General features: G+C 42.1%; 1 protein-coding gene across 1 annotated transcript; it reads right to left on the bottom strand.

Moving 5' to 3' along the window:
• Window positions 1–581: 581 nt before the first annotated feature.
• Window positions 582–18,586, bottom strand: il12ba (interleukin 12Ba). Its single transcript, XM_041192867.1, has 8 exons — window positions 18,481–18,586; window positions 11,039–11,114; window positions 8,756–9,013; window positions 8,159–8,267; window positions 6,387–6,580; window positions 4,681–4,871; window positions 2,239–2,441; window positions 582–857 (listed from the first exon to the last, which is right to left on the bottom strand). The coding sequence occupies exons 2-8, from the start codon at window positions 11,112–11,114 to the stop codon at window positions 833–835; spliced, it is 1,056 nt and encodes a 351-aa protein (XP_041048801.1). The 5' UTR covers window positions 18,481–18,586; the 3' UTR covers window positions 582–832.
• Window positions 18,587–19,051: the final 465 nt, after the last annotated feature.

Below are 19,051 nucleotides of genomic sequence, written 5' to 3'. Positions count from 1 at the left end.
AAGTCCCTGGATTACTCCTATAACCAGTAAATTACCATCCTGTTATGCCAGATCAGCATTACAGGACATGCAAAAATCACAGGTTGCTCAATGATTAAATAAATGCTGAAAAATTATCTCAACAAAGTAGCTCATAGATAATTAAATAATTACTCAGTGTTCCTGACTGGAATCTACTAGATAAAGGGCTAGTGAATGTCCCTTATTTGATGGAAGAGCCATAACATTTCTTGTGGCTTGGGTTAAAACAGGATGGAGATCTGCCTCACTCATTGGGTGAGATTTTAACTCATTCAAAACCCATTTGCTTACAGAGAGTTAAAATCAGGCCCAAGTATCTCAGTGATTAAGGTTTTTGGCATTTCTATCAATGAATACTTTTCCTCAATCATCAATGACGAACCTGTAACAGGAATTGCCATGGGTGGCATCTTGGCTAAACCTGATCCAGACTTCCCCCAGTAACCGCATGCACACTCTCCATTGAGGGGCTGTAGATAATGATCAGGGGCAGGAACCCTGGCCAGTTTCCTTCCCACCCTCCCTCCCTCCCACCCTCCCACCAGCCAGATATGCTCGTACTAATTGGAGCAACTCTGCTCCACTCACAACAGTGTAACAGGAGAAAAATGTCTTAAATTATTAAATTAGCTCTGAATAAATTAGAAAGTAAATAATAAAAAAGTTAAATAAAGAATATTGACTCGGCTATAATTCATTTCAACAAGACAGCTTTTGACAGACCTTTAGCTTATTTAAAGACTGTGCTTGAGGGTAGTGTAGGGTCTCACTGTAGCATGTCAAACAGAAATGCACCCAGACTTCCACAGCCTCAATATCTTCCTGAATGTTTTGTTCTGTGAACAAATGAATAGGTGAGGTTGTTAGCAACTGTTTGATTGTCTTATATGTTCATGAGAAGTTTGAGCCCAGGGACGATAGCGCCGGGGAACTGAACGCTTTATTTCTAGAATACTGGTATCACTAGTAACCACTTCAACCTCAGGCATAGAATTGTAAGGCATACAGTCTTTGCCTCTACATCAGAAAAAAAAGGCAGTTTCTGAGGAAGTATACACATTCAAAACATAGCACATACAAACATAAGAATTAGGAGCAGAAGTAGGCCACTCAGCACCCCCCCCCCCCCCCCCCCCCCCCCCCCCCCCCCGCCCCCACCCCCGAGCTAAATCTGCCATTTAATAAGCTCATGGTTGGTCTGATTTAACCTCAATTCCAGATTCCCACCTACCCCCCTTTAACTTTTCACCCTCTTGCTTATCAAGAACCTACCCAGCTCTGCCTTAAAACTATTCAAAGACTCTGCTTCCACTGCCTTTTGAGGAAGAGAGTTCCAAAGACTCATGAACATGTGAGAAAAAAAATTCTCCTCATCTCCGTTTTAAATGGATGACCCCTTATTTTTAAACAATGACCCCTAGTTATAGATCCTTCCACAAAAGGAAACATCCTCTTCACATCCACCCTGTCAAGACTCCTCAGGATCTTATATGTTTCAATTAAGGCACCTCTTACTCATCTAAATTCCAGTGGATACAAGCCTAAGCTGTCTAACCTTTCCTCATAAGACAACCGGCCCATTCCTGGTAATAGTCTAGTAAACCTTCTCTGAACTGTTGCAATGCATTTACGACCTTCCTTAAATAAAGAGACCAGCACTGTACACAATACTCCAGATGTGGCTTCACCCATGCCCTGTACAATTGAAGCATAACCTCCCTACTTTTGTATTAGCAGGAGGAATAGGAGGAGGTCTTTGAACCCCTTAAGCCTGCTCCGCCATTCAGTTAGCTCGTCGCTGATATGTATCTGAATGCTATCTACCTACCTTGATTCTGTAACTCATTATACCCTTGCCTAATGAAAACCTAGCAATCATAGATTGAAATTTTCCACTGACCCTGAGCCTCAATAGCTTTTTGGTGGCAGGGAGCTCAAGATCTCCACAAGCCGTATTGTGAAAAGGTGGTTTCTGACATCACCTCTGAATGGCTTAGCTTTAATTTGAAGGTTACATCTCCCTCTTCTGGGCTTCCCCAACAGGCAAAACGGTTTCTCTCAACCCACCCAATCATTAAATGGTGCCAAGCATCAGATGGCTGCTGGGACATGGGAAGTGGGGAGCTCCAGTTGGATGGAAGTCCCCTGGCAAGAGACTAACAATTGTAAAGCTTGTAAAATTTATCTTTAAAGTTGCCCCTCCTGCCCTTCACTTACGCTTGGCAACTTTTGCAGCTGGGCTCACTCCAAGTGGAATTGAAGAACAACTCCTTCACACGGACACATATCCTGCCTATCTTGTGAGACTGCTTCTTGGTGACTGAAAACACCACACTGGAATTTTCGGTGGAGCAGCTAATGTTCTGATAGCGTTTTGTCCGATGATGAATCTCAGGGATAGAGCTGCATGGAATCAGTGGCTGCGATGAAAAAAAAATCAATGTTAGTTTGACATTGTTTTGCACGAATAAAGAATCATACAGCATTATTTCAACATCAAGTGGCTACTGACATGATGAAGGCCTGATCTGAGAGTCGAGCCTAACCCATAACCTGAACGATTTGTTTGTTTAAAACAGGCTTTGTCTTTCCTTCTTACAGGTTCACATCGATCTGTCCTGTCAAATGGCAAAAATTTTGTTTCAACTTCCTTCGATGGAATTTGTGCTCAAGGTGTCAATGCTAAGAAAGGGCCATTTTCTGGGCATTCAGATACAGTGTGACACACTCCTGGGCCAGTTACTGCACATCAGCTGCAAGTCTAAGAACTTCCTAGAATCACACTGCATAGAAGGATACCATATGGTCCATCCTGTCTTTGCCCGCTCTTTGAAAGAGCGATCCAATTATTCCCACTCTTCCCCCATGGCCGTGTAGCTTTTTCCTTCTCAAGTATTTATTTATCTAATTTCCTTTTCAATGCTACTATTGAATCTGCTTTCACCACCCTTTCAGGCAGTGTACTCCACATCATAACAACTTGCAGCATATATTTTTAAAAATTCTCTAGTCTCAACAGCTTTTTGGGGAGATAATTCAAGGTTTCCACTCCTCTGTGTGAAAAGTCCAAAGTTCCAAAGATGAGTCATATCGAACTCAAAACATTAACTCTGTTTCTCTCTGCACAAAAGGCCAGACCTGCTGAGCATTTAAAGCACTTTCTGTTCTTATTGTGAATAGTCTTTCCTCAGTTCATTCCTAAATGGCTTAGCTCTAATTTTAAGAGTATGTCCCTTCTTTCTTGATTCCCTCAACAGAGGAAATAGTTTCTGTTTCTACCCTATTAGATTTTTTGTTTAAACATTTTAAGTATCCTCACTTCTTAATATTAATATTAAAGAAAATGTTTTACATAAAAAATTAAACTCCCATCACTGGGGTTCTTAACAGTGACAAAAGAAATCTTGGAACTGGAGATTACAATTCCTCCCTTGGTCCTGCCCTTTTTAGATGAGGGGCAAGCCTGTTGGAGAGAAATTCAGGGGTGTCTGCCTGTGAGGCAGTACTGGCATGTTGCCTGTTGGTTCTGTATTTTGCTGTTTGAGAATGTCAACTGCATGCACCTGTGTGTGTGTGTGTGTGTGTGTGTGTGCGCGCGCGTGTGCTCATGCACGTGTTTATTGCCACCTACTGATCTTATTATGTATTACACAATTGTATAAAAAGATTCCCCCAAGTCACTACCATTACATGGAAGACAAAGAAAGAACTAGCAATTATATCATGTTTTACATATCCTCAGGATTCCCCAAAGTGCTTCCCACCCAATGAAGTACAATACATTTCAGGTGTAGTCGCTGTTGTACAATAGAGAATGGGGACAGCCAATTTACACGTGGCAATATCCCACAACAGTAATGCAATGTTAACCAGATCATCTGTTTTTTTCACCAGTAATTCAGGTATAAATTTTGATCCAAGGCATTTGGAGATACTGTCTTATATCTTGGCTTGAACATTTCTTTCTCCCCTTTATAATAAAAGCACTGTAGCCAACAGTCAACCTGGGGTAGATGTATAGGATGTGTAACTCTGAACTTCGGAAAGCATGGAATGAGAAAGGCCACAAGGCCTACTGAACCATCTCCCTCCATAAACAATCACAATCTGCCTTGCAAAAGATTGTAAGCAAACATTAAACTGTGGTGAGAGAGGGCAGCACTCTCAAAAGTAACTGAGAACTATTCATCCATCTCAATTCCACTACAAAGGCTTGAGCAGATAATCCAGGAGGACACAGGGAGTGCTGCACAGTTGGTGCTGCTGTCTTTTGGATGAGGCATCAAACCAATGGCCCACCTAGCCTCTCAAGTGGATGTAAAAGATCCCATAGCACAATTTTCACAGAAAAGCAGAAGGCTTCTGACCAATCTTTCTCCACCAACCATCACTAAAAAGAAATGATTTGGTCAATACCTCACTGCTATTCGTGGAACCTTGCTGTGCACAAATTGTCTGCCACATTTCCTACATTAAAATAGCGATTGCAATTTCAAAACCACTCAGCTGGCTGGGAAGCGCATTGGGGTGTCCTGAGGCACTATAGAAATGTAAGTTTTTTTTTTGTTTTTCAGTGACAGGACAGCATGCTTATTCACTACACCTCTCAATGTCTCTGCTGAGCAACTTTCGACGAATGACCTACATCCCAAAACGTACCTCAGCTGATGCGTCCTTGTTCCAGATGTGGCTCTTATGTTTGTTCTTTCTGCAGGTCAGCTCGACACTGACCTGGGCCAGCAGAGGGAAGTAAGAGTGGGGAGTGTTCCAGGAATCTGGGTACTGCCAGCTGACTTGTAATTTATCTCTCCTCACAAGGATTGTTGGTTCCTTCGGACCAGTGGGTTTTACTGAAGAGGAAGCAGGAGATGCCATAAGAATGGTGTGAAGACATTCCCCTCCCTTGACCCAAGTGCCAGGTGCACAACATTTTTGTTGACCTGCCCCCAGAATAAAATAAATACATTGATAAGGATTCCACCTCATTCCATTACAAATAAATTGTTGCCATTTCTTTTTTTTGCCATTTTTCCTACCCTTCCTTCTGCCTATTCGCAATGGGTGGAACCTTCTGATCCCGCCAGCAGTGGGAGTTGTGGTGGGCGCTGGAACTTAATTTGGGGTTAGGCCAAAAATCAGTTTCCCAACAGCGGGATGAACTGTAGGAATTCTGCTCTTGGCAGGCCGAGCTTCCTGAAGGACAACATCGGGAAGTCCTTTTGCATGCATTAGCATCTCATGCATGCTCATTAAACGTCCACCTCGTCGGAATTAAGTCCCCCTGTCAAATTAAGTTCCCTGCCAGCGAGATATTAGAGCATTCACTTTTGTGACTGTATATAAGTGGCATGCAGGTGACCAGCTTCACTTCTTCCACAACTTTGAGGTCAGATGCTGTTTTTGCCTTCTTGGGGATGGCTCATAACTTCACTCATATTGGGTGCCGATAGCACAAGCTGCGCCAAGGCTGGAAGCAGGGGAAGGTTGTGGCTGGTAGGCAGAGTGGGGGTGGGGTTGGGTGAAGGCGGACAGGAGGCAGGTCCTGGGAGGCAGGCTAAGTGGGGAAAGGAGGGAGGCTGTCCAGGTGCCTTTCAAATACGGTGGCCGGATCTTCAAGCCCATGAGGTAACGGTGAGGGAGGGGACTTGCCGCCCACCTGCGCCACGAGATTGGCACAGATACATCAGTAATGAGCTGAAAAGCGCTAGATTGTGCATGTTCAGCCATCCCATACCCCCCTGCCCCCCCCAGCGGGAATCACTTGCATTCCCGCACTTGCCACCGAACTTAGTCTTCAGAGCTGAAGATTCCGCCCAGTGTATCAGACTTGGCCATGGTTGGGGGCATCTCCTGTCACAATATTATCATCTTCCATCTGCACTTTCCAAAGGGAACGCCACCACCCCCACCCTCGCTACCCCACCCAGGTGTCGATCATGATGGAAAGCCTCTCTATTTTCCTCTCTATTGCCAATGGTGGATGAAGGAAATGGGGGATGCACAAGAAGCCAGAGTGACAGGAAAGCAAAGATCAGAGGGTTTTAGGGGTGGGGAAATGAAGGAGTGAGGCCATGGAGGGGTTTGAGCTCAAGGGTGAGAATTTTATCTTCAAGGCCTGGGTCTCCTGGTTCGAATGGGCCAGCATTAGGTTGAGAAATGATTTGATTCACCTAGTCATCCAGGGAGTTAAAAATTATTGTGTCATTCTGTTTTAGCGCAAGGTTTCCAGGTAAAAATCAGAGGAGGCATTACATATCACCACCAGGTCCAATAAAAAGATCCAGTAATGTCAGTAATGTTAGTTTCAATGAGCTAATATTAATCAATTTTCAAGAGATAAGTCTTTTTCTCATGTGTATACTTACAAATATCTCTGATGTAAAAGTGTTCGGTGTACTTTTTGTATCGTTTGCTTGTAGCTGCCTCCACAGTGAAAGTGATTTGCCTCAGTTCTTCACCATATGGGGAGAAGGTCTGGTCTGTGCAGGTTGCTTGGACAGTGCAATCTGAGGTCTTGCATGGTGTCAAGACACAGCTCTTGGAGTCTCCCTTCCAACCACTGCAACACAATAGGAGAAAGAAGTGAATACCGAAACCCGCACAGTACACAGGCCGGAAAGTAAAGAGCGTGTGTTGACTATTTCACCCAAAGGATGGATAGTGGAGCAAATAAGAAATGTTGCACTGGTGCAGCAGTGGGGTCTCAATTAAGGATGATTAGGGACGTATTTTTGGGCCAGAGAACAGGAGGGATCTACCTTGCATCGAGATTTTTTTTTTGTAGTTAATTCTCAGAAGATGGGTGTCACTGGCAAGGTCAGCATCTCTTGCTGCTCCAACAATGTGGTAGTGGGCCCTCTTGAACAAGCGACTAGCAGTTCTGATATAACTGTGTTGTTTCTCTAGGCCAATTCCAAGTGGCAGTTACAAGTCGACCACATTGGTGCCTAACTGGAGTCATATATAGGCCTAGACCAGGTGAGGAGAGCAAGTTTTCCTTTTCTACAGGATGCCTGCACCACTTGGATGGGGTGATAACAATTAAGGGATGACAAGCAGAGAATCAGCCTTCTCTATTGTGAATCAACTGGCCCCAGGATCAGACATGCTGAGCTACAATGAGTGTTGTCTACACTCATTAAAATGGGGCTTTATGGCACAATGCATTGGACAGAAGCCTTTCACTCTTGGAACTAGGTTCAAAATCCAGCTCAGATAAATAGAATGAAAATCACCTGGCCTTGAGCACATTTGTGACCAGAGAAGCCTGTAACCTGATCACAGAACAAACATGTGGCCTAAATGCGAGTGCTCTCTGTTTGTGTATACTCTCAACTTTGAAAGCAGGTTCAGGATGTGGTACAGGAAAAGAAACAACTTTTTCAGGTGTTTTGTTGCAAACCATTAGAGTGCTTCAAAATAAAAACTTTCCTCATTGAAACCTGCTCATATTTACTGTTTCTTTAAATGAAATGTTTGTGGCCACATTAAAAGTTAGTTAGATTCCCTGACTGCAGGTTATTAAACATGCTGTGTTTGATGTAGGTGAATGATAGTTCAATGGGTTGAAGCTTATATTTTCATACTTAGTGGCGGAATATACCAGCGTTGCTTTCACCCTGATTGTTGAATGCAAGTTACGGCAAGGAGACCCACATAAAATAGCTGCAGTCTAAGGAGTTAGGGAGGATGCTTGGTCCTAAGCTGACATTGACAAAATGAGTACACGAAGTCACATGCCTATTTAGGTCTAACGCTCATGTTGCAGCCACGGAGAAAGCTCCAGCTGAAACCCCTCACACCCCTAAAGCCCCCTCAAGTCTGCTGAATGTAGGGATCCAGCATTGATTCATTGGTCACAGGGTTGAGAAACACTTTGGGCTGGCACAGTGTGTGACTGGCATACTGTGGACTGGGATGAAGATGCATTACTGGAGTCAGTGCTTCACTCTTCTGCCAAATGAAATTTGAAGGGATCTGTACGGGGAACGGAACTGTTCCCCGCCCCTTACCTCACCTCCATCTACACCAATATCGATCTGGCTCACGAGCATTGAAGAAAGAAAGGACAGGCTATTTCTTCACGTGAAAACATATACGTGCTGAATAAGTGATAAATTGAAATGGGCTTACTTACTCACGGTGGAAGCTTGCTGAGAAATTGGCTTTTTCTCTCTCTTTCCAGAAGCAGGTGAAGGTCTCACCAAATCTCTCCGCTTGGCATGTGATGCATTTTCCATTTGTTTCTGTTTGTAGGCAGAAAAAAAAGATCACAGCACTTTGATAGAGGTTGATTGCTATAGTTAACAACTCTATTATCATTGTATCATTCAACTAACAGGATGGTAGAAGGCAAAGTAGATGGATCATGGCCTTTTATCATTTGGCAAGTCCTACACATTTGAAGGAAATTCTATACTTCATGCAGGTTTATGTACCAGATACTACCAGTGAAAATCTCAATCTCCAGCTCCCTGTGCCCAAGCTGGCAAGACCTCCCTCAGCAACACCCACTTTCATCCCCTCTCAAGTATTCTGCTTCTGCCAGCTCCTTGCTGGTATGTGTAATTGCCCCAATTGGGGCACCAGTGTGTGTGGAGCTCTCACCCAGAGGTAAATGGAACGAATTGTGCGATCTGACCAGTGTGCAGTTTGCAACCGGTAGTATAGCTGAGTGCTTCCGGCACTCATGGGCCTTTTTTATCACGGCACTTTGCACTTATGGAACTCTCACCTTCGAGTATTTTATCAGCCTGTCTCTCCACATCTATTAGTAGGTAGTAGTGTTTTAGTAACGCTGCAGTGCTGTTGGCATGACAGCTATAGTTGCCTGCATCTGGCCGGTCTGTCACTTCCAAGTCGAGCATGTTTGAATGGGCATTCTTGCTGAGTGGCACGCCATCAAGCCGCCAGTGGATGCCAGTCCGCAGCTGATCAGGGGAGGCTTCACAGTTCAGCTGTATGAACTGATTGGTCTTGTTTACAATAGTGTCTGTGAAAATATAGAGATATATTTTTATTAGGTATGAAAAAGCCCTGAATTCACTACAGGTTAAACCAAAGATTAGAAGGAGAATTCACACTGGCTCTGACATGGTGAGATTTTCATATACTTAAATAAAGAAAATTGTTTTGTTAATGTTTTGTGGGGGTGGTGAAAGGTGTCTTGGGTGAGAGTGAATTGGCAGCCCCATCTTACATCCTGTCTGATTTTCTCTTCCATTGAAGTCCATTCCTTCCAGGAATGAGAGAAAGAGTATTGTGTAGCGTTTTTGTGACCTCAGAATATTTCAAAGTGCTTCAAACACTGAATATGTAGCTCAATATCACACTGGGGGGAGCATTACCCTACACAGCCACAGGGAGAAGTGGGGTCACTCTACCGCTCAGGACTAGGATTGCCAACTCTGGTTTGAAGTACTCTTGGAGATTTGATCGTGTGATTTAAAGCCCAGTCCCTTCAGTCATTTGACACCACTCATTTGATTAACCACATGACATTTGTCTGCTGTTTACAAATATTCCATTTAGTTGAGAGTTCTATTATCATGAAGCCACACAAATAAAACAAGACTTTTTGTTTTCTAGTGGGATGATTAACAAATTATAAATCAAAGAACATAAAAGAACAGAAAGATATAAGTATGTGCTTAAATGAAACTACTTGTGGCCATCCTAGAGAATACACCAAGTAAATGTATTGATTCAACAAAACGTCATCAATATACACAGCTTTGAACCCAAGTGTGCATACAATTTTATGACATTTTACAATACACAGCAAAAGCTCTTAAAAATAACAATTAAAATCAACACTAAACCTAATTCAATTCCCATACCCCACCACTGAAGCCCAGCTATAGGAAAGTAAGATACAGTCCTCAGAGTTCAGCTTTAAAGCTGCCTAACACATTGCAGGGCAACATGAATTCTCCCTCACTGGTTTGTGTTTCTCTCTGCCCCCTTTAGTTTTTCATTGTTTTCTCTTTCCCCAGTCCGTGTTTCTCGATCTCTTTCTCCAGTCTGTGTGTGTGTGCATGTGCCTCTGTCTACCTTCTCCAGCTGCTCTCTCAGGGACTCACTGTTTCCAGGCTATTTCTGTTGGCCATGATGTTGTTACCACCCCGCCAAGCTGAAAATGAAGCCGTGTGTTCTGAATAGTGGGGAGACCAGCAAAGCTCAGGCAAACACCATTTGGTTGCAAACCACGACAGCGTATGAGTACTACTCATACATGAACCGCACAGAGAGGATGGTTTCTCCCAAATTGCCAGCAGCAGCACCCAGAAGACCAGTTGCCAATTCCTACTAAGGATTTTCCCCTCCATCTTTACCCCTTTTTAAATCCATTTTAATTCATTATTTATTTATTATTTATTTTTATTTGTATATATGTATTTTTTTTTCAATTTAAATTTTTTTACCCTTTTCCCCCAAGTCCCCCTCCCCATGGCCAACTGTCACCTGTTTCGATGTTGTGCTTTCACAGAGCACTGACCCTTCTTCTGCTATTAACACATTCTGCCACTATCAACACCTTCTTTAGTCTTTACCACTACATTAACACTCCCTTTGTCTTGTGTCCATGACATCTTTTGTCAAATCTCTTCTTAGCTCCCACCTATCCCTGACCTTCCATCTTGCTCCACCCCCTCTTAAACAGTATAAAATCCATCACATTTCTGCTTCTCTTCAGCTCTGAAGAAGAGTCATACAGACTTGAAACGTTAACTCTGTTTCCCTCCCCACAGATGCTGCCAGGCCAGCTGAGGTTTTCCTGCATTTTCTGTTTTTATTTCAAGCTTCCAGCATCTGCAGTATTTTCCTTTCAGCAAATTTTTGCAGTGTGTATTTGGGAAAATGTATGCAGTATCTAGTAATATTAGCATCCATTATTTATTGAAAGACATGGTTGTTGATATAAGTGCATCTGGCCGAGGGCTTGGGGCATGAAATCGTTCCTTTGCAGTAGAGGTTCACTTTACTTCATGTTAACGACAACAAAAAAAAAACTTACATTTCTCTTCAAATGCCATCTTCGCTGCCACAGTCAAGGATGAGAACCACAAACAGAGGAACAAATGACCAACCATCTGCCAGAGAAGAAACAAGGCAAAATAAGAAGTTTGATCACACAGGAAAATTTCCCAGTAGAATTCCAGTGAAACAGTCAGTATGTTCTGAACTGATATTCTTTCTCGGTAGGGACTTGAATACCTGAATTGTTTCAATTAATAGGATTCATTGCATCCTGCGCAGCAAAGAAGAGAAAGATACAAAGGAGAGAAAGAAAAGAAAGAACTTGCATTTATATAGCGCCTTCCATGATGTCAGGATGTCTCCAAACACTTTACAGCCAATGAAGTACTTTTCAACTGTTGTCACTATTGCAATGTCAGAAAGGAGGCAGCTAATTGCACACAGCAAGCTCCCATAAATAGCCATTTGATAATGACTTGACAATCTGTTTTGGTAATCTTGGTTTAGGAATGATTAGCAGCCATGATACTGGGGAGGAAGAACTCCCCTGCTCTTCTTCAAAACAATGCCATGGAATCTTTTACTTTCACCTGAGAGGGAACACGGAACCTGGGTTTAATGCCTCAGCTGAAAGATGGCCCGGTGTCTCAGACAGCGTAGCACTCTCTCAGTTCTAACACTTGACTCCTCAGCCTAAATTTTGCACTCAAGTCTCCAGATTGGGTCTTAAATTCACAACCTTCTGACTTAGAGTTGTTAGGTGTGGTAACCATGTGTCAGTATGAGGGTCTAATTGTCCTTGTGGTTGTGAGCAACAGCTGACACTTAAAACAATTAACACCTAATATTGCAGTGGTGCAGACACATGCATAATTGATTATATCACATCCTATCTCATCTACCTGTACATAAAACTGCACATAGCAAAAACATTAGGGGTGTAAAACTGCATGCAGTACACTGTAAACGCACTGCATTTTTGCTACCAATTTCATTCTATTGTGCAGCAAACTGCTTATATCAGAATCTTCTCATATTTAGGGACATTGCCCTGAAATGATTGAATAAGAGAATCTTACACCCCAGGAAAAGGCCCTTGGGCCCATCATATATGTGCTGTCTCTTTAAAAAACCTATCCGTTTAGTCACGCCCCACTGTTTGTTCTTGTAGCTCTGCAATTCTTTCCTTTTTACTTATATGCACAATTCCCCTTTTGAAAGATACTACTGAATCTACTGCACAATTCCCCTTTTGAAAGATACTACTGAATCTACTTCCACTACTCCATCAGCCAGTGCATTCTAAATCACATAGATAAAAGCAAAATACTGCGGAAGCTGCAAATCTGGAATGAAAACAGGAAACGCTGAAAAACCTCAGGTCTGGTAGCACCTGTGGAGAGAGAAACAGAGTTAATGTTTCAAATCTGTATGATTCTTTTTCAGAGCTCTGAAGAAGAGTCATACAGACTTGAAAGGTTAACTCCGTTTCTCTCTCCACAAATGTTGCCAGACCTGCCAAATTTTTCTAGCATTTCCTGTTTTTTTTATTTCATTCTAAATCACAGTCTCACTGCGTATTTAAAAAATCTCTCCTCGTCTCTTCTTTACTCCAGTGTGGAAATTTGTCTCTTTGCCATTCATTTTAAATAGCTAAAATTTCAACCAGGGTTAAAATTTCTCAAGAACACATGGGATCATTTTGAGACCTGTATATTTTTCTAAAATATCTCTGCCTCTCAAGCAAGGAAAGCTAATTTGAATTGCACATTTTTCATTGGTACAGAAATGGTTTTACATCAAACAGTGCAAAGTAATTTTGGCTCCTTCATCCAATGCCCAGTTGGGCAAAAATTACTGGATCACCCCCCAAATCCACAGTATTACAATCTCACATTCACTGCACAGTGATAAGGCTGGTGTCATGCCGAGCAGGTATTGCTTCAAAACTGGTAGCTGCAGTTCAATAAAACTGCAAGTAACAAAATTGCTGTGTTATTATTTTCACAACTAGCAGCTCGCAATGTTGAAATTCATGCCAGGCTACAAATGTATAAATGAAAATGGATCAGTATAATGTGTTTTTTTCTCTTCTGGATAGATAGTTAGATGTCTTTAGTTAAGGATTCAAACCTTTATAACTAAAACTCCACAAAATTCACTTGCTGTCTTTACACTGTACAGACTTGCAGTGGTGATGTCAGGGTCATTACTCCTTCAGTGAAGACATTGGTGATAAATCCAGGGCACAGATATGGCAGATCATTAGTGTTCACAGGAACAGTCTCCTTCTGTCAGACATCCTCGGAGCATGATTAACCATCCCAAATGGTAGATTATACTCAAAATACAGAAGCCCTGGTGTGAATTCAAGGCTGTGAGTCCAGGATTGGGAGGAGATGTTAAAAGGAGGCTTCTTCAAGGGGCAGACTGTCCATACGTGAATGGATTCACTGTACTGTAGGATTGACACCCCCCTTTCTCTGTAAGAATTCTTGCAGACACCCAATTCTCTTTCAGAGGGAACCAATCTGTCTTGGCCCCATCCTGCTGTTGTCTGATTTTAGGTGGCTGGTAAAGGTCCTATGGCAGTATCTGAAAAAACTCAGGGAGTGCTTCCCTGTATCCTGTCCAAATTTACTCCCACAACCAACAATATTGAAGCAGATGAAATGGTCATTCATCTTGTTGCTATCTGTAGGTCACTGCTACCTACCTACACATTAATAATCACCGCAAGCCATTCAGACAAGCAGTGTGTTTCGACACAAGAAAGCAAATGTTTTAATCACTCTACAACAATTACTCTAAAATACACATGCTTCACTGTAAAGTCTTGTGATACAGATCGTACACCTTAACAAGATTAAGAAGGGAATTAACTTTCAATTCTATTGGTACCTTTACATAGTGACCTCAGGATGTTCTGAAGCGCTTCACTGTCAATGAAGTACTTTTGAACTGCAGTCACTGTTACAATATAGGGAATTCCGCAACCAATTTGTGCAATTTGACAATGGCAGGATAATTTATTTTATTGATGTTGGTTGCAGAATGAATATTGGACCTGGACAACAGGGAGAACTCCCTTGCTCTTCTTCAAAATAATAGAAACATAGAAACCAGGAGCAGAAGTAGGCTATTCGACCCTTCAAGCCTGGTACGCCATTCATTATGATCTTGGCTGATCATCCAACTCAATAGCCTGCTCCCACTTTCTCCCCATACCCTTTGATCCCTTTCATGGATTGCCACAGGATCTTTTACATTCAACTGGGGAGCAGACTTGACCTTGATTTTACGTCTCATCTGAAAGTCGGCACCTTCAACAATGCAGGAGTTCTCAATACAGCACTGGACAGTCAGCCTAGATGTCTCTGGAGTGTGTCTTAAACAATAACTGAACTAAGAGATGAGAATGCTACCAACTAGGTCACAACTAACACCCATTGCTTTGTGATCATTTCATGACACTTATGGGCATTAATCTACTATGGCTACTATTAGTCTGAGTCCTATTTAGAGCTTTATGGGTGTAGCAGACCATTGTTAACATTGCTCAATGACCAAATTCCTCACTGGCATCTAAATACTATTCTTAGGTGCTTTGCTGCCAGCACAATTGGCTCTTTGCAAATTTAAAACAAAATTACAAAATGAATTTGAGATTATTTATCCCACTGGGTTATTTTTAAAGTTCTCTTTTCACCATTTTCAGTTGTAGCACATTGCTTGCTGTCCCTACCCAATCCCTAAACTGTTGTCACCTACCTCCTTCTAAGGGTTTGACATTCTTTTGTGCTGGCCTTCACCTCTGAGTTAGTTACACAGTTTGTTACCAGACAAATTGAAATTCACTTCCCAACAGACCAGCCTTCCCTAATCCCAGTTTTACAGTTTATTGCTCAAAAAAAGTGACATGCTGTTGAAGCTTTTTGTCTTGCACTCATCAGGACAGAATTGCAAGAATGCTATTAGTAAAGGGAACAATAATTTATACTGCATGAGAAAAGAGTGCTGAGAAGAAAGACTACACTTCATAAGGTGTACATTCTAAATTCAAGAAATTTAACAGGGAATTCTGAAGAAACTTCTTTACTAAAAGAGTGTTAAGAATGTGGAACTCACTACCACAGGGAATGTTTGAAACGGATAGTATGGATATATTTAAGGAGATGCTAGACAGGTCAATGAGGGAGAAGGGGATAAATGGTTACTATGAAAGATTTAAATGAGGAAAGGAGGAGGCTCCAGCGGAGCATAAACGCTGGCATGGACTGGTGGGCCAAATGTCCTGTTTCTGTGTCGTATATCCTATAGAATCCTATCTACAACGTGGTGTCCCTTTTTAAAATTCAACTTTGAAAGAACATTGCAAAAAATGGAAATTAGAGCTTACTTTTACCATCCTAACCTCACGAACATTTTGACCAGGCTATAATGGAGAAAAAAACAAAAAAACTGCGGATGCTGGAAATCCAAAACAAAAACAGAATTACCTGGAAAAACTCAGCAGGTCTGGCAGCATCGGCGGAGAAGAAAAGAGTTGACGTTTCGAGTCCTCATGACCCTTCGACAGAACTTGAGTTCGAGTCCAGGAAAGAGCTGAAACCCACACACACACCTTAAACCAGCTTATATTTCAGCTCTTTCCTGGACTCGAACTCAAGTTCTGTCGAAGGGTCATGAGGACTCGAAACGTCAACTCTTTTCTTCTCCGCCGATGCTGCCAGACCTGCTGAGTTTTTCCAGGTAATTCTGTTTTTGTTTTATAATGGAGAAAGTCTTGCCCGAGTTGTTTTGCTACAAGCGGGCTTACATTCAATGCCCGAGCTACAACAAACCAGAGACAGTAATTTGGGAGGAGTCGGTTAAATGTTGGTATCAGAACAGCGTCGACGTATCTCTACACATTGATTTTTTAAAAAAATATTTTCACATGCCAGGCATAGTTGAAAACCGTGATAAATGTTGAATTCCGTGGCTATCATGTTATGTAGTGAGGTGATAGTCACGGAATACAACAGCACCGCGCCGGATAACCTGTTATTTGCCATTTGCAAAACCTGGGGTCTGATTCGCTGAAACGGACCCCTCCCAATTTCAACTGGATTGCTGGATTTTGGTGTGTGTACAGTATATGGAAATAAGCTCCAGGGTACCTTTAAGCAAGCCGTTTCTGTTGTCACCCTCAGCCCTGACAGTCGCTTCACCTTCAAACAAACTTAACACATATTAAAACATCGTCTTACCTTTAAACAAAACCTTTGCTGATCATCTCACTGATGTAGGATCGCCCTTTACACAAGGGACAAGCTGTCCCTATTATGTAAATAAGCAAGGGATTCCTTAAGGGGGTTACCGCACAAGCCACTCAACAGGAATTTTAGATACTCTTTTGTGTTAACATCCGCAGCAACAATGTGTTTTTTTTTCAATCGTAACAATTGAAACACAAAACTTCTGCAAAATAGGTGGTAGGAGTATTTGAGAGCTTGCCGGGGCAAAATATTGAGTCGTTGAAAAATCGCTTAACGATTAGTAATACATTAATCGAGAATTGTGCTTGTTTTTCTACACACAAAATAAATCAAATTACACTTATTTTCGTTGTCTAACAGCTTCAGTTCGGCTGCCAATTAACTTGCATGTACCTACACCACAAGGAGTGCAGCGGTTCAAGAAAGCCACGCATCAGTATCTCAAGGGCAGAGATGAGCAGATAATGTTGCCTCTGATAGCAGCGCTCACCCCCTGCGAATGAATAGTGTTGTTAAATATAGGTTTGTTTTGAAAAGCAGCGAATTAAACTCCATTTGGCATATTAGAAAAGAGTGCATATTTCGGGAAAGAATGTGCCCCCATATACTCTCGAGAGAAAAGCTTTGCAAGTTTTTGAAAGTTAAACTCCTGCGACCGCTAGATGAAGGAAATTAATAGTTACCAAGCTGTGAGGATTCAAAATATATCATTCCCACATTAATGTCAAATTAACTGACGCACAACGCATAAAACAAGTCAGATTAAAAGTTGCGGACGCCCATTTCACATATTTCATCCTAAACACACATATTTCGATTTCAAAGGTTTCTAATAACAGTTACATTTTAAAAAGAATAATAAATAAATCTCCATACCGTTCGGTAGCTGGAATCTACACATGATTTTAATTTTTTTTCTAAACTAGTTCAAAATGCTTCTATTTCTAAATAAAAGATTTCTATTTGCAAATTATTAAGATGCTATTATTTAGCTGCGACTCATTTATTTAATAGTAATTAATGATAATTTATTTAAATCTGTCTGGAAATGTAAAATCCGTTCACAAGAGGGAAAATATGAGGACCGTCTAACACGAAGCATATTTACCTTGCTGCCTTGCCTCACTGCTCACTGTTCAATGGTCTGAAGTCTCCTCTCACCTGTGATCCAACTAGCTAGCTAATGTTGAGAGTTTATATCAGGTTAGGAGTGGAGGGGGCGGGGCAAGAACTGAAAATGGAAAATGAATGAATCCTGCTCCCCAAAAGTCTAAATATGCCTGTGAAAACATTCGAGAATTTTTTTCTCTAATAATGTCCCAGAGAAGTGACTCCACGTTTCAATTTCCCGGGGGTTCCCCTCCCTCTTCTGTGTTTTTTCAGTTGCGTTGTCAGACGCCTTCAAACCCCTTCCGGAGCGCACCTTTCTATTCGCCAAGAACCCCGTTAAACGAAAATAGGTGTCCAATTCTCTGTGCGTAAACTTTCAAAACAGTCTCGTTCCGTGGGCGGTTCCTTCCCTTTTATCTCGCCTTCAGTTTGTATTGGTTTAACAATTGGTCATTTTCTCTTGTGTGTATGTGTTTTTTTTGGTGGGTGGGGTTGGGGGAGAGACGGGAGGGCAGAAACCGGATGAAATTGCAGATTCATGAGAACCTGACAGGGGCAAGGTGAACCCTAAGGTGGTACAGGCTGGAGGAGCGCAGTGGGCATACAGAGCACAGCAAAGGCTGACTCAAATGCTTTTTAAATTTGACGCCTAATGAAAAAAAACTTTAAAAGCACTTGTGTAAATTTAAATTAAACCTATCTCCAGCTACCGAGCGGCATAGAGAGCTAATTATTATTCTTTAAAAAATGTAACTGTATGTTATTAGAAACACTTGAAACCGAAATATGTGTGTGTTAAGGATGAAATATGCGAATTGGCGTTAGTATTAAAGGGATGCTTTTTACTCGTCCGCTTCGACAATACTCTTATCACCAAGTGACAGGTGTCAGAAATATCCAGACACGCATGAGGGCAAGCCCTCATTTTAGTTACTGGGAGTTATACGGAAATTTCTAAAGCGGGTTAAGTCTCTCTCTCCCTTTCCCCCACATACTCCCCTCTCCCCCAACTTCTCGAGTTTTTTTGTGTATAAATGCCACATCGGATAATCCCAAAAAGTAAACGTCCTCTTCCATGTTGTTTCCCATAACTTTGCCCTGATCTCACGGGAAATTCACATCCTAGAGACAGATCTTCCCACTTCCTCTCTGTCCCTCTCTCTCTCTCCGCTCGCAGCGACGTCAGACCTTCCCTCAGTGCTGACTGTTCTTCACTTTCAGTTTCTGACTCTTGTGTGTAAACATGAGGCACTGGATTTTATGTAAAGTAAAGGGACTGCCCCTATAATAACCCGCCCGCCTGAAATCAGCCCCTTGGCCTCGCTGACTGCGTTGCCTTAGTTCCTTATAGGAATATTTGTAGTGTTCATTCCCTGCCACATCGCTCCATGTCACACCTTAGTTAAACCCCCCATCAGCAATTTCGAAAGAGCCTCCCGTTTTTTAAAAAAGGGGCTTAGAAATTAGAGCTTTGCCCTGCATTTGAGTTTTAGTGAGGTTTACAAGTACACGGATGGCCCACCATTCTATACAATCTTGTAGACTGGTGAGCCTAGACTAGTGACAGCTTTTTTAAATCCTTTCATGGGACGTGGGTATCGCTGGAAAGGCCAGCATTTGGTATCCATCCCTAATTGCCCTTAAACTGAGTACAATTAAGAGTCAACCATATTGCTTTG

The sequence above is a fragment of the Carcharodon carcharias genome, chromosome 8 (assembly GCF_017639515.1).
Source record: "Carcharodon carcharias isolate sCarCar2 chromosome 8, sCarCar2.pri, whole genome shotgun sequence".
NCBI classification, from domain to species: domain Eukaryota; kingdom Metazoa; phylum Chordata; class Chondrichthyes; order Lamniformes; family Lamnidae; genus Carcharodon; species Carcharodon carcharias.
This window is presented reverse-complemented; position numbering and strand designations above follow the sequence as displayed.

What these genes read in the sequence shown, in the direction of transcription:
- il12ba (XM_041192867.1), bottom strand. Translation starts at nt 11,114, where the DNA reads ATGGTTGGTCATTTGTTCCTCTGTTTGTGGTTCTCATCCTTGACTGTG. An exon ending in GGCTGATAAAATACTCGAAG is followed by an intron (nt 8,268 to 8,755) that starts GTGAGAGTTCCA and finishes GCCTACAAACAG; the next exon opens with AAACAAATGGAAAATGCATC. An exon ending in AGCTGCAAAAGTTGCCAAGC is followed by an intron (nt 858 to 2,238) that starts GTAAGTGAAGGG and finishes ATTTGTTCACAG; the next exon opens with AACAAAACATTCAGGAAGAT.